The 16145-nt window shown below is 46.9% G+C and overlaps 1 protein-coding gene across 1 annotated transcript; it reads right to left on the bottom strand.

Annotated features, from left to right (window-relative positions):
- Positions 1-315: 315 nt before the first annotated feature.
- Positions 316-8887, bottom strand: CIAO3 (cytosolic iron-sulfur assembly component 3). Its single transcript, XM_083413237.1, has 11 exons — positions 8704-8887; positions 7601-7696; positions 6854-6997; positions 6141-6273; positions 5288-5422; positions 4622-4740; positions 3833-3962; positions 3327-3399; positions 3020-3160; positions 2463-2620; positions 316-1635 (listed from the first exon to the last, which is right to left on the bottom strand). Exons 1-11 carry the CDS (start codon positions 8776-8778, stop codon positions 1397-1399), a joined length of 1443 nt encoding a protein of 480 aa, XP_083269363.1. The 5' UTR covers positions 8779-8887; the 3' UTR covers positions 316-1396.
- Positions 8888-16145: the final 7258 nt, after the last annotated feature.

The raw sequence follows: 16145 nt of genomic DNA, 5'->3' as shown, positions 1-16145 counted from the left end.
GGACATCAAATGAAACAATGAAATAAGTTCAGCGTCCTGAACCTTTCCGAACTGGATCTGGATGAGTGTGAATTTATCCCTGTGATTTCTGTTTTAAATGAGAAACCCCATGAGGGCCTAATCACGGAGTTTCTGCTTCCAGTTTAGCTGCACCCTTAAACTGCTTCTTCACAGTCTATCTCAATGGTTCCCAAACTTTTTCAGGCCATCTCCACCATTGGTCCCAGTGCCCCCTACCCTATAAAAAGTGTTACTCAGACTAGCAGTTTGCATGACCCACCAAGGAAGATCGTAACACAATAAAATTCAAAACAGTAACAATTAACTGCATTTATTCAAAATCCAATTAAAACTATTTAATTAATTCAACAAAACTGGTGAACTTGATCGAGTAACACCAGCTTTTCAAAGTCTGAAAGTCATTTATATCTCTAGATCCCCCTTGCCTCTTAAAGAGTCTCCTTAGGTAATCCCATCGCTCCTGGAGAAAAAGCTTCTCGGCTTTGTGGGTGCAGAGAATAAGGAAGTAATAAAGCAGGCCTGAAACATTTCAAGTTTCTGGCTACAGTTCTTTTAAAGGCCGCACTTCAGTGTTGTAGGTGACATTTTGCTCCCGTCCAGGATGGGGCATGAACTTCCAATCTCTGCATGAAAAAGGTAGGGCACAGATTGATTTGGGACTCTTGAGAAGATGATGTAGGAGTGTATGGACACTGGCCTGATCCAGGAGGCTCTTTCTGAAGTTCTTAACTCTTTATCCTGTATATTTATAACAGCTGTTGTTTTTTGTTACTAAGGGAATTCCTTGTAGGCAAGTGGCAGGAATGAGACAAAAGCACAGAGAGCTCTGGAAGCACACTCTGAGCTAAGGCAGGTGTACATGCTTTGAACCCCAAGAACGTGTTCCAGCCCCCTTTCGGGCAGACATTCAAGAACCCCCAACCTGCAGCAAGCCACAAAACGGGCTGTTTCCAACTGAAACTCTGCAAGAGGCTGGCTGGCCCCTGTGACAATCACTCAAGTTGCATCTGTTAGTATTGTGTTTTCCTTTGCATTGTGGGGTATGGGGGCAGAGATCTTGATCTAGGACAATTGTTTATGGTAGCAACATGTAACATGCCCCCCAGATATCAATGGACTCCAGATGCTACCAGGACGGCCAACAGTCATGGCTGTCAGAAGCTGGAGGGAAGGCAAGGGTATATGGATGAACACAGCTCTCCTTAAAGCCAAACCCTCGGTCCGTAATCATTTTTATTCCAGTCTTTGGTACTAAAGGTGGATTTGCTACATATTTTGCCACCTATGAACAGTCTCTGTCCTTCCAGCAACCACTCTGGAGAGGGAAAGGAAATCAAGAGGGCATGATTGTGACACCTCCTGTACCCAGCCATCTTCACCACTTGATATTCAAGGTGGCGCTTGACTTCTCCACTGCGTGATACCCTGTGTGCAGGATGTCTCGAGTCTGTCCCGAATCAGGGCCACCCAGCCACTCCTCATAGAGTGCCTGCACGGCTCCATTCAGCTCCGGGTTTTCAGGCTGGACTGATTCATACAGCCTCTCCACCCTCTGGAGAAGATCCTTGCTGGGCTCCCCTTCGGCTTTAATTTGGCCCCCTCCATTTAAGCAGCCTGGAAAGAAATGAGGGGGTGGGAAGAAAGTGGATCCCAGTTAAACCTGTATTCCCCAAGCTGGCACCCTCCAAATGCTTTGAACTAGAACTCCCATCAGCCCTAGGCATGCAAGGCCGCAAGTTCAAAAAGATTTCTGCAGGCTGGTGCCTGCTAGGAGCTCAAATCTGGAGGGAAGCAGGTTGAAGGAAGTACCTGAGTTAGCTAAGCTAGAGCTTCAATATTATCATCATCACCAAATGTATTGCTGGCCTTTCACCAGCAAGACCCGGGGCAGGCTACAACAATGAAAGACTAAAAATAGTTAAAACACATGACAGCCATAGGAAGAACAGCGTAGTCCCTGGAAACGCACATCTCAAGTGTCAAAGGTTGGCGTAAAGAAGTGTGTCTTCAGCATTCACTGAAACCAGTGAAGAAGCCAGGCACACCTCTGCAGGTAGGGGAATTCCACAGCCTAGGGGCTGCCGCAGAGAAGGCCCTCTCACAGGTCACACCCCTCTCGAATGTCTGAGGGAGATGGAGCAACCATGAGGGCCCCCTCTGTCGATATCAGCGCCTGAGAGGGTCTGTGAGGAAGGAGGTGGTATTTCAGATTGTTATTTATTTACGCATTATATTTCTATACCACCCTTTATCCAAGGATCACAGGGCTGTTTACAATATACAAACACAAAAATACATAACTTTGTAACAAACAAAACAGCATCCTGCTTCTTTTTAATTGAAGGAGAGTCTCCATCTTAGGATGTTGCCAGAGAGCTCCAAGCGACATATGCAGCCTTTTCTTATTCCCCCTGCCGTTTCCAACCTGCAGGTGGCCTTACCTGAAGGACAAGCCATCACCTCGATGTAGTGATACGGCAGCTTCCCCCGCTTTAGTTTCTGCACCAAGTTCTGGATGTTCCGAAATCCGTATGCCAGGGCAAAATGCAAGAGGGTTTTGCCATCCTTCTCCAGCGTCACTTCCTGCAAGTCCTTGTTTCTGGGGAAGAATTAAAAGGGGTCAGGGCGGAACCAGAGATTTGCTACTGCAAAACATGGTCTCTTCAGACACGCTCCCAAGCCAATATCCCAGCTGCTCAGAGCGGAAACTGGCAGCAACGGAACATGGACGAACAGTACAACTTTGGTGGGGAAGTCAGCCTGGTTGGAAAACGAATGCTTCCTCCCAGGCCATGTCTCTCTTGCACCTTCCACGGCTGCTTGCAATGGCTGCTGGCTCTTTAGCCAGCGAGGGAGGCTGGAGCAAGGGACAGGCAGCAGCAAAGCAGCAGCAGCAGCACTCCCAATACTTCCTTACTGGAAGAGAGTGCAGGCTGGGGGAAATGGGCTGGGATAGGATTCTTGGTAAGAGCTCCAGGCGGTAATGCAATATCCTTACTTCAGTGCCTTATAGCGAACTTCTTCCACTTGAATACCGAAGAGCTCCCTTGCGGCATACTTATAGATGTGCTCCAGGTAGCCCCCAGAACCGCCTCCAGAGTGCCCGAGCAACTGCTCCTCTTCAGATACACCACTAAACCTATGGAAGGGAGAAAAGAAGCAGCGTAGGGCACCATGCAAAACTCGAAATGCCCGGCTGCATGCCGATAAAGGCTAAATCCTGATTAAAGTTCTGCAAATCGAGCACATGTGAAAGAAGCAAGCCGGATGTAAGTGTAGCAAGGTTAAGCGACTTTAGATCTTACATGCTATCCAAAGGGGCAGGATTCACTTCTGATAGGGTTACCTTCTCCTGGTCCAGCAACTTCACAACTTCTCCTGAAACACAGAACAAATGCAAGGGAGTTTGCATTCTGGATGGAACGGAGGCAGGAAGCAGAGAGGAGTTACCAGGCAATGAATTAATCCTCTCTCCAGTTCAGGGATGGGGAACCTCAAGCCTAGGGACTGAGTGCAGCCCTCCAAGCTTCTCCACTCAACGCCCCTACTCAAGAACTTTTGCTTGGCTGGAATATGTCCTTGAAATGGCATAATCCCTCTGGCTCGCCAGGATGGAGTGATGCGGGAGGTTGTATGTGTAGAAACCTCTGGCAGAATGAGCGCTGGGCTCCATTAACTCAAATGGGGCAGGGTGGAAGTAGTGGCTAATGAATGGGCAGTTGCACCTCAAGCCAGGGGAGCAGGCAAGGGAATCTTCTGGGTGTTTCTAACTCAAACACTGACTGCATCACAGTTCCTGGCTCCGCTCTACCTGTAGTAATCACACAGTCAACCTCACGGGTCTGGTGCTCTTGGATGAAGAAGTCAGGTCTGGAAGCTTCTAACTTCTTGTCGTAACAAGGCATCACTGTCACGTGGTAGATCTGGTCAGGTGTCAAGTGCTATAAATGGGGAAGAGATTGGGATACCTGATCAGCAAAAACTAGTCCTGATTTCATGTTTCTGACAGTGGCACCAGTAAAGCACCGCAAAAGACACACAAGCAAAGAATGAAGGCAATAACCACTTTCTGTTTGGTTGGTTTTTGGCCCTGGCAGGTGGCATTCAGAGGTATAAAACCTCGATCTAGCAACCATTAACTAGTAGCACCCTTTGCAAATTTGTCCAAACCAGCCTTTGCCAACCATTTAGTGCTCTCCAAATGTTCAGGACTACAACTCCCATCAGCCACAATGGCACTGGCAGTGGATGATGGGAGTTGTAGTCCAAAACATCTGGAGGGATCCAGGATTGGGCAAAGGCTGGTCTAAACCCAGAGAAGTGAGAGTAGGTCATTCCATAGGGTAATAACAATACTGGGTGGTTTGAGATGGTTGCCCTTAAGAAGAAAACAGCAGCAGCAGCACTGCCCTAGCATGGAAAGGAAAAGGTCTGAGCTCCCCTTTCTGCAGAGGATTGTTTGGGTGAGAGGGTGACCCCTTTTCTGGCTGTCTGCAGAGGTGATCTGATGGGGAGGTCACAAACTGAAGCCCAGCTGCTGCTCCCAGACTTTCTAGGACACCAGTTCCCCTGCGAAAAGTGCCTGCCACGGAACACACACTTGCTGTTTGGCAAAGTGCCTCTTGACGAGGGAGCCCATCACTTGCTGGGGAGACTTGGCTGTGCTGACGTGAGGGATGATGAAACTCCCATGGGTTTTTTCGGCATAACAGATCCAGCCTGAAAAAGGAAGAAGAACCAACATCCTAAAGTCGCAAATCCACCTCCAGGCTCCAAAGGCAGCACCCACCCCATCCCACTCTCCTCTAGCTGGCCTATTGGAAGGAAGGTAGCTGCTACAGCATCCAAGGCAACAGCATGCAACCAGCTGTAAAGAAATATTGGAATGTCCCATTTATAGTCCACAGCAGGAGCAGGGAGCCTCAAGCCCAGAAGCCAAATGTGGCCCTCCAGACCTCTCTATTTGGCCCTTGGGATTCTCCCCAGGCTACCCGCTTCACCAGTTCAGCTTTGCACCCTCTCTGAATGTTTCTGCTTGGCTGGAATGTGCCCTTGTACTCTGACAGTGACTCTTGCTTGCCTGAAAAGCAAGTGAGTGGGAGCGGGGAAGAAGCCTACTGCTTAAAGGCAACATTCACATTCATTGTTCCACCCTCTTTTCCTTCTGGCCCCACCCATCACTGTCTTACAATCTGAGGTTCCTGGATGATGGGTAACACCAGTTGCAGGGCCCACACCCCACTCTCTCCCCCCACAACAGTCTTACCTGGGCAGGCAGCAGCCAACATAGGCAAAGCCTTCTTGTCTTCCTTTTGCCTCCGGAAGCGCTGTACAAACTCTCGCTGGCTCTCCAGCAGGCTGAAGTTCCTTGAGAAAGTCGTGTCAAAGACATAATGTACCCCTGGGACAGGGACGGAAGAGAGGTTAGGTATTAAGGAAACCACATTTGTGGAGTGATTTCTATACAGGTGTCATTGGACCAATGATCTGACTCTGTGCAAGGCAGCTTCCTTTGTTCCAAATGTCTTAAGCAAAGGGCTACAGCTCAATGGTAGAGGGCCTGCTTTGCATGCAGAAGGTCCCAGGTTCAATCCTCAGCATCTCTAGGTAGGGCTGAGAAAGACCCTTGTCTGAAAGCTTGAAGAGCTGCTGCCAGTCAGTGTAGACAATATTGAGCTAGCTGGATTGGTGGGCTGTTCCTAAGCTGTGTCAACTCAACACCCTCTGCAACAAGGGTGAACAAAACCACCAAGTGATAGGCAGAGATGACTTCATCTGTTTGGTCAGTTTTTTTATCTTCCCCCTGCATTTTTTTTTCAAATATAATGTTTGTAAATGTAACAGAGGGGAAAGAAATAAACGTCATCAGTTGACAATAAGTCCCAACTTAATTAATATGGGCAGTCTGTTCAAACAGACATCTAAATGAGAATGACATTTAAAAGCTATTTGTTAAAAGGGTGAAAAGGCAGCAAAATCTTCAGCCCCTGAGTAGTTTTATCCTTCCAGCCTTGTGGCAGAAATGTGATGCTCAGGAACACAGGAATCCGTTTCATCCCAAGTGTGTTTAATTACTAAATCATCAAGATACATACTTCAGAAGAGACACTGCTGCTCACCTAAACTTTTAAAGAAAGACACCAGTTTCTTGGCTGTGTCTAAAGGAGTCAGTGAAAACTTTGCCGCCAGCGAAGCTCGGGACTGAGGAGATACGGACACCACCACCAGCTTCTGGGAAGCAGAACCTGACGTCTTAAAAAAACAAACAAGCATCAACATGAAATTAGTATTTGCTGGAGTATTTACCTTTTCTATATTGAGGTGCCCTGAGCCTTTCTGTAGCTAGCATGAAATGGCTGGATTCCTTTTAAAAATATATATATGTTGAGAATCTAGTCTCTAATGCAATGAGAAGTGGAAGACAAACACAAAACCACCAGCAGCTTTGTAACAGGTCTAGATAATTTGCTCTGAAGCCAACCAGAATGCAAACAGCTTGCTAACATTGCTCCTGGCAGTGGAAGAAAATCCAGCCTACTCAGTGGGAAAGGGCTGTAACTCAAGGGCAGAGCAACCGCCTTGCATGCAGAAGGTCCCAAGCAGCATCTCCAGGTAAGGCTTAGAAATTCCCTTGCTGGAAACACTGGAGAGCCACTGCCAGTCAGTGTAGATGGACCAATGGTCTGGCTTTCTGTATAAAGCAGCTTCCTACCTTTATGTGCCTAGATCAGACCCCTATAGTTGCCTTCTCCTGCACAAGTGGGCAAGAAAGAGTTCATCTTCCAGGTCCTCAGCCCCTATGACTCCCATGCTGACAGCATCAACAACTTACTTTATTGGTATTTAAGACCCTGAGGAGTTCCTCGTGGCTCTGCTGTGTGATTAAGACACTCTCCGCAGACGTGATGCAGCCGCTACATGCCAAGCAGTCATTGAGGGTGATTTTGGCCTTCTCAAGCTTTTGTGACCCTCCGTCCTGAAAGGGAGAGTTGGTCAGAGGGGATGGAGATCGGCTGCCAAGCGTTCCTGAAAAGTACTTCCAGCTTTCACTAGCGGCCATTCAGGGGTTACCTCCCCACCATCTGACGATGATGTTGGAGATTTTATAAATGAAAGCTTCACAGAGGGGCCCGAGGACTGTAACAAGTTTTGGCTCCAGACTGTAGGGCCAAACATGAGAGATTTGCAGTCCAAAGAGCAGAAGGGAGTAATTGCTCTTTTGAGAGCATCCATTAACCAGGGCAATTTTCTTCACTACAACTGAAAAGGTCCTCCTTCCTGGAGGGCTGTTAACCAACTCTGCAACTAACTCCCTTTCCAAGAGGCTCCTGAACTCCTAGCTGGGGCTGCAGAGCTGTAACCGCTGACCCCCAAACCTATTTTGTATCTCTTATAACAGGGATTTAGCTTACTGTATAAGAGGCACAGCAATGGCATCACCCGCTTTCACCTCTGGTCCTGCCCACCACTGCCACGTGGCCCCCAGAAGCTTGATGGTGGAATGCAAAAACACACAGCTTAAAAAAAGCTTCCCCACCCCATCTTATGATGTGATCAAACTGAGGAGCGGAAACTTTACCTTGTCAACTTGAATGTAAGTCCCATCATCTTCAATGCGGATCTTTGCTGCTGCTTTCCCAAGCTTCTTCTCAACTTTGATGGGTTTTATGCAATCCTGAAAGGAAAGCGAACTACTGAAAATAAACACCAAAACACACACACACCACAATCCGTACTTCAGTAAGAAGCAGCAGTGTTTCCTCCTAGACTCCCACTGGACAGTTCAGAAATTCCTGCATCAGGCATTGATAACTGGTTGGTAATGCCAAGTTTATTCCCCACCCCGTCACATCCACACCCATACCCCATGGTTAGGATAAAACAACTTACCCCTTACAGGATCACTGTGAGGTTTGCCAGGAGAAAGAATGGATGCACTTTACTTTGGACACTTTACATTTTTCATTACATTAAAAACCAGTCCCATCTTCAATTTGCTAAGGCCAAAACCTTTGATTCCTTCCTTCCTTCCTTCCCATGACAACCCTGACCAGACCAAGGCCACCCAATGAGTCTCCAATGGCTGAGAAGGGATTTGAACCCAGGGACGCAGGTGGCGCTGTGGGTTAAACCACAGAGCCTAGGGCTTGCTGATCAGAAGGTCGGCGGTTCGAATCCCCGCAACGGGGTGAGCTCCCGTTGCTCGGTCCCTGCTCCTGCCAACCTAGCAGTTCGAATGCACGTCAAAGTGCAAGTAGATAAATAGGTACCGCTCCGGCGGGAAGGTAATCGGTGTTTCCGTGCGCTGCTCTGGTTCGCCAGAAGCGGCTTAGTCATGCTGGCCACATGACCCGGAAGCTATACGCTGACTCCCTTGGCCAATAAAGCGAGATGAGCGCCGCAACCCCAGAGTCGTTCGCCACTGGACCTAATGGTCAGGGGTCCCTTTACCTTCCCTAACCTGACCCTCTCACCATGACAGCACTCTGGCCCCGCATATTGGGGCCGCTCACTCTGAGCCTCAGCAATGGGCGCGCATGCGTGTGCTGCTACTGCTGGCCTACCTCACATGGTTGTTGTAAGGTTTGCAAAGAATACGACACGGGACCGGCCCCAAATGCCTGTATCCTTCTCATTCTCCTGCCTCCACTTTCTCTCTTCCTCCTCCCCCGCCCCACTCACTTGCGAGGGCCCGATATAGTCGTCCAGGTCCGTCAACTGCAGGACTCCGCTGAAGGGCGACACAGCCGTAGCCATCTTCGCATCTCCCTTCTCCGCCACACTGCCGTAAAGCTCCGACGAGGAAGTATATGCTCGTACAACACTGCCTGATAAGCGATTTCCGCCACACTGTCGCAAAACGACCAAGGCGAGAGAAAGAGGAACGCGGAGATAAATAATGTAGAGTAGCCACCTCACCTCCTTAATGAGGGCTCCCGATGTTACCTTGGCGTTCGTGTTTTCTAGGTTTTTTGCCCGCAGAAATAGACGGAGAAACCAACCGATTTAGACCTGGTTTTCAGCAACCTGCCTATTGATTTCTATGGCCATTTCATACTTATTCACTCGGGGAAGGAAGGTGGAGAGAAACCCGGGAGTTGAGCCCTATATGTCAATCTACACTAAGTCTATAAAAGAAGAAAAGAGAACTTCCAAAGAGTTAGAGGTAGAGTGCTCAAAGTAACGATCACTTCAGGTTCCCGATGGCAGCGGGGCAAAAACCAGTGAAATAATCCACCTGAAAGCTTAAACCGAATTAGGCTTGAAGAAGAGCCTGCATTGAGGGGATGAGCCTGTCGTGCACAGGTTAGAGTGAAGGCCCTGGGCGGCCAGAGTTCAAATCCCTACCCAGCCACAATGAACCTCAGGAGGGTGACCTTGGTCCAGTCAATCACTATCTCACCCTAACCTACCTCACAGGGTTCTGTTGAGGATAAAATAGGGAGGAGAACTTCATAGGATGCCATCTGGAGCTCCTTGGAGGAAAGGTGGAATATAAATGAAATAATAATCCTTCTGAGTTTTGGATGGTGGTTGCTGGAAACCACAGGAGGGGAGAGTGCGCTTGAGCTCAGGTCCTACTTTCAAATTCCCCACTGGGCATCTGGATGGCTAGATGGACCCCAGTGACTTGATGCATAAAGCTCTGGATGTCACAAACAAATAACTAACTAACATACATTCTATCCTTTCCTCCTCGCTTCATGGCTCCCATATTAACTTTTGGGATAAAACTCTGAGCTTTTTTTTAAAAAAAATCTGTAATCATGTGCATCGAAAACTGGGTTATGTCTGCTTCAGTTACCCAGTGCATAAGAAGCTCATAAGCTCTCTGCCGCCTTGTTGTTGTTGTTGTTGTTGTCTGCGGGGGGCTGCCTGCGAACCAGCTCTGGGATCCTCACGCAAGATACTGCAGAGACATCTAAGCATCTCGGAGCTGGTGCTCCAAACAGGCCTTTAGAACCTTCACTCTTGGCTTAGATTATGAGCCCCTTGGGGACAGATATTTACATGTGGACAAACTGCTTCAAGTCATAACTCATAAATTGAAATAATACCCACTCGAAGCCTACAGGACTTGGAATCTTGGAAAGTGAATGTTTGGGCCTAAAAAGAATCCCAGTGTTTGGGCAGATCTAATAGCAGCTCTAAGCTTAAGGAGAGTGCAGGAAATGCAATAAAATTACTCTGGAGGATGCAAAATCCAGCTAAAATACCCTTTTTATTAAATAAGGTGAAGGTAAAGGGACCCTTGACCACTAGGTCCAGTCGTGGCCAACTGGGGTTGTGGCGCTCATCTCGCTTTATTGGCCGAGGGAGCCGGTGTACAGCTTCCAGGTCACGTGGCCAGCGTGAATGTAGCACCCTGCTTGTGGTTAACGCTTAGCTGGAATGAAATATTCAACGCAGCAATAGAGAAATTAAAATAATAATTTATTTGTCAGACAAATAAATGATTGGCACAGTGGTATATGGTTACCAAAAGCTCTGCACACTCCAGCCCTGGTGGCCAGCACTTATATTTCCTGAGCCCAGCCCCCTTACTCCTCCTTTGGCTGCCTCTGTTCAATCAGCCTGGTTGAAATTCCTATTGGCTGTTTGCTAGAACCAATCATAAAAGATACACCCATTTCCTATTACCTTTTATGGGAGACAAAGAGCTATATTTCCTTCTATCCATAAATGGCAGACAGGTAGTCATATGTCTTACATTTGCCTCGACAAGGCACCTTAATTACCAGATCATCCTTGCCCTTTTTGCCCTTTTGCTCTTTTGCCCTTCTGCCCCTGGCAACAGGAGCAAATGGCTAAAACAGATGGCTCATGGTAACAGAAATTTTGTCATAAACAGAGATCTTGAGTTCACCTTCTCACACACCATCAATGAAATAAGAATCTAAGAATCTAACATTTCTTACTTTCTAAATCCTTTGTATACTTACATTAAAGTCAATATATTTCATATATAACATAGATAGATTTTTAAAAGAGAAGAACTTAGTAAAAACAGTTTCAAAAGCAACCCCTTCAATTTACACCCCCCTTAACCAGCCAGGTGCTGTTTCTATTAGCTCTTTGCCCTTTAACCTTAGGAAAATGTGGCTGATGGGAGGCCCATAGATAAACTATTTACCAACTCTTATTAGTGTTTATGCAGCTTGATTGTATTCTATAATTTGTATGACCTTTGCTCCCAGCTTTTGCTCCTTTTTACAACTTTTAGGTACATAAATCAATGAGGCGCCCTGTTCAGGAGAATAAACAAAAAGTACTCAGCCAGCTGGTTTCTGCCTGGCATGAAACAAGCATTCGCAAATATATTTTTAAGCTTATTTTAAGATATAGATCTTGATCAGATGCCTCATGACTAAGCGGCATCTGGCGAGCCAGCATCAGTTCCGCACACAGAAACGCCATTTACCTTCCCGCTATAAAGCGGTACCTATTTATCTACTTGCAGTTAGGGGTGCTTTTGAACTGCTAGGTGGGCAGGAGCTGGGACCGAACGACGGGAGCTCACCCCGCCACCACCGACCTTGCGATCAGCAAGTCCGAGGCACTGAGGATTTACCCACAGAGCCACCTGCGTCCCCCTTCCCACCAGAGCGGTACCTATTTATCTACTTGCACTTAGGGGTGCTTTCGAACTGCTAGGTTGGCAGGAGCTGGGACTGAGCAACAGGAGCTCACCCCATCGCGGGGATTCGAATCGCCGACCTTCTGATCGGCAAGTCCTAGGCTCTGTGGTTTAACCCACAGCGCTACCCGCATCCCTTTTTATTAAATAGGCTGCAGCTAATAGGAACATGATGTACAGCTGCCACATTGTGTTTTCAAAACCTCTGGCTTGTCCCTCGAGTATGTTTCTGAGCATATTCAAAGTGCTTTTCCCTGAGCATAACACAAATGGTTTCTGTTAGTGCCTAAAGCAAGGTTGGGGGTCATCTCTGACCCTCCAGAAGTTGCTGGACTACAACTCCCATCGTCCTTGGCCATTGGCTGTGCTGGCTGCTGATATTATGATCCAGTTTTGGGGCAGAACTAGATAGCGAATTTTAAACAACAGCTTTGCTGCATGTGTCAAACTGATCAGGCTCGAGACACACAGCCAGCCCCAAATCTTTTCTTTGCAATGGGAATAGCAGGATAAACAACCAGGCCGTAAATCGAGGTCTTCCTTTGCAAGGGAATAAACAAATAACCAGACCAAAAATAAAAGTTAAAAGCTTTATTTCCTTTAAAAAGTGTTACACAGCGTAAGATGTTATTTTCCTTGTAGAGTTTGAGGACTCATCCTTTGCTCCGTATTGCTAGGTGCAGTCTGGGATTTCTAGGTTCACGTCTGAGCACTTTTCTTTCCCTCTCACTAATTTCTCCATGAAAACATGCTCTTTACCGCTGAATCGGAGGAAATGGCAATCCAGGGAAAAACCAAACTGCCATTTGTTCCGATTCAATGCTAAAGAGTGGGTTTTCCTGGGTGAAGTGGCGGGGCAGGGGGAGCTCTGGGGCACAGACTGGGAAAGTGCAGGCCTCAGCCTAGAAAGTGCAAGGCAAAAGGTGTGTGTGGCTGAGCCCTGACTCTGGGCGAAAGGGAAACAGAGGTTGAAGTGAGGATATTAACCTGCTTAGTACACTACCTCAGAATTCATGAACAATGAATATATCAGACCCTATTTTCCAGAGACAGTCCCAGATTTACAGAAGCCATCCTGGTTTCGGATTTGATTCTAAAATGTCCCACTTTTCCTTAGGACATGCCTATCTTCATTGGAGGAATGTTGGAGGGTATGGAGTTATGCAACCCCCGAGTCCCCTGAAAGCAGCCCTGTACAGGGAGGTTTTTGTAATGTTTAATATTTTATTATGATTTTATATATGTTGGAAGCCTCCCAGAGTGGCTGGGGCAGGGTATATATATATATATGCTTTCGTAGATTTTCACGGGTACAGGAATGCAGGTTTTGGTGTCCTCGGGTGTCTTCCCGTGTAAAAGTTGGGGTGTCTAGGCGACGTTTCGACGAGGTCTCACTCGTCATCTTCAGGCTGGTGCTTTCGGCTTCTTGTTACTGGAACAGAGCAGGATCTCAGTGTTTGAGTTCCTATAAATACTGTTGAGGAGGTGTGGTGTATAGCCTCCAATGTTCTGGGCAGAGAGGAGGTTCCCAGGCTAGTGTGCCTTTTCTTCTTTTGTTCCTTAATTACTTGAGGGATATCTTGAGTGATTTCTTGAGTGATTTCCTGAATCCCACTTAGGTGGGTCATTAGGTGTGGATTAGTTGCTAAAGCCTTCGTGTCTTGAACTCTTGAACTTTGTGAAGAGTTTTTCTGAGAAGATGGCTGTACTGCACTTGGTTGTGCTCTGGCTTGGCTTCGTGTATAGGGGCGAGCTGTGGTTTTGTGGCCTGTGCCAGCCAGATCTGTGTAGGGATTGCAGGGGGGTGCAGCATCAGGAGGTGCCACCCTGGTTTGGCTACTGGATGGTGTCTGTAATTTATCTGTGGAGAGGGTCTGGGTTTGGGTCTGGTGTGGTTGATTGGTGATGGCGTTCTGTGTGCCTCTGGATCTGGTGTCAGATTTTGTGGGGAGGGCTAATTTCCAGATGTCTGGCAAGCGGGATGTGTCGTCACGCTTGTTCATGTTGTGAGGGTGTTTCTCTATCTCGATGGCTTCCATGATTATTCTCTTGTGGTGATGTTCCATGTTAAAGAGCAATTTGGAATCTGCAAAATTAATTTCGTGTCCTGTTTCTTTCATGTGTTGGAAAAGAGAGGAAGTTTTTTCTTCTTTTTTGACGGCATTCTTGTGTTCTGCGATCCGTGCATTTATTCGTCTGTTTGTTTGTCCAATGTACGTGGCTGGGCAGACTTTGCAGGGTATTTCATAGACCCCTTGGTTTTCCAACTGAATTTTATCCTTGGGGTTTCTGAGGATATTGGCTATTTTTTGGTTGGTGCAAAAGGCTGTTTTGATATTGTGTTTATGGAGGATTTTGCTAATTTTATCTGTAGTGCCCTTGATATAAGGAAGGAGGGCTATGCCATTGTTTTCTTCTGTGTCTTGGTTTTTGGGGGGTGTTTCTTTTTGGATTAGCTTCGTAACCCTGTTTTGCTGGTATCCATTGGCAATTAACACATTTGAGAGATTCTGTAACTCAGTTGTCAAGTGGTCTTCGTCAGCCAGGCGTTTGGTTCTGGAGATGAGAGTCTTGGCTACGGAGTTTATTTGTGCAGGGTGGTGGTGTGATTGTGCATGTAAGTAGCGGTTGGTGTGTGTTTTTTTCCGGTAGATAGTGTGTCCTAGGGAGCCATCAGGTTTTTTGTAGATTAGGACGTCAAGGAAGGGAAGTTGGTTGTTGGCTTCTATTTCCATAGTGAATTGTATTTTGGGGTGTAGGCTGTTGAGATGTGTGAGGAAGCTATCCAGTTTTTCCTTCCCGTGTGGCCAAATTACAAAGGTGTCGTCAACATATCTGAGCCAAAGTTTGGGTTTGTGTTCTGACTTGTCTAAAGCATTGGTTTCAAAGTGTTCCATGTACAGGTTAGCGATGACCGGTGAGAGGGGTGATCCCATAGGTGCTCCTTCTATCTGTTTGTATCTTTGTCCATTGTGGATGAAGTACGTGTTGGTTAGGCAGTGGTTGGTCAGGTCCAAGATGTATTCGGGGGGATTGTATTTGTTTTGAATGGCTGTCAAGGCTTCATTAATTAATATATATATATATATATATTCATATTCATATTCATTTTATCATGATCATGATGATGATGGAATAGAATGTTCCTATTTTCATCAGAGAAATGTTGGAGGGTATGATAAATTCACACAAAAGGATCCAAGCTAAGAATCATTTAGAGAATGAAAGGTGAGTGCATTCCCCAAGACACCAGCAAGTGAGAACACTGAAAATCCTTCATTAGATAACCACCTAATTGTGGAAGGAATTTGTGGAAGGAACATGGCTCACTTTACATGCAGAAGGTCTCAAGTTCAATCTCTGGTATTTCCTGGGAGGAGTGGGAAATGCTCCCTGCCTGAAGCTCTGGAGAACTGCTGCCAATCAGTGCTGGCAGTACTAAGCTAGCTCACCAATGCTCCGACTCAGTATAAGCCAGCTTCCTGTTTCACATCAATAGCGTCTGCATGCCTAATAAGGTTCTGCAATTGGCCATTGAATATCCACATTAAATCACCATGTATTGTTCTCAAAAGCACAAGGGACCCAGCTTTTCATTACCTGCACAAAGTTTGCGAGTGGACTGAATTCTTTAAGGGGTGGAGGCAGAGTTTGGAGGGTGGAAAAACACAATGGTTGGTGGGGCACCAAGAAACATCCAGCTGCTTTTCCAAACTCCGATGTACAGGAATAAGGAATGTTTACTAAGAAATATTAAATATTTTGCAAAACACTGTGGATAGCAAGGTTGGATTATAGGAAAACAGTTGTAAGAAAGTAAGGGAGGACAAGGGAGGTGGAAAACAGGATTGGATGGGTCCATGCATATGAAGGGGCACCTCCATAGATGTCCCCTGTAGTGTTTCCAAGGATGTGAATTGCAGCACCACCAGTGTGGTTACCTGTTGCACCAGTAGGAATGGGAATTGCAGAACCACCATTGCCGTTGTCTGTTGTGCCACCGGGGATGTCGGTTGCAGAACCAGCAGGAATGTAGCCTGCTGCTGCTCTTGGGGTGTGAGTTACAGAACCACCTGTGAGACTACCTGTTGCACCACCAGGAATATCAAATTCAGAGACAGGAGGAATTTTGCCTGTTGCACTACCAAGAATTTGAGTTGCTGCATCCCCAGGAATATGAGTCAAATCACCACCAGAGACATCCTCTGTTGCGCTACCAGGGATTTGGGTGACATCCCCACCATTGATGTCTGGAGTTGCAGCACCAGGGAGGTCAATTGCAGAGCCATTGGGGATGTTGCCTGTAGTGCCACTAGGGATGTCAGATGCAGCAGCACCACGCATGTTGCCCATTGCTGTAACAGGAATCTGAGTTGCATCACCACCACTGATGGTGCCTGTTTTGTGATGAGGAATTTGAGTTGCAGAACTACCAGGGGTGTTGCTTGTGGCACCACCAGTTATGTTGGTTGCGGAACCAGTGATG

Source organism: Podarcis tiliguerta (genome assembly GCF_965153285.1).
Source record: "Podarcis tiliguerta genome assembly, chromosome: 14".
NCBI lineage: Eukaryota > Metazoa > Chordata > Lepidosauria > Squamata > Lacertidae > Podarcis > Podarcis tiliguerta.
The sequence above is the reverse complement of the archived record's forward strand: the minus strand, read 5'-3'. Positions and strand labels throughout refer to the sequence as shown.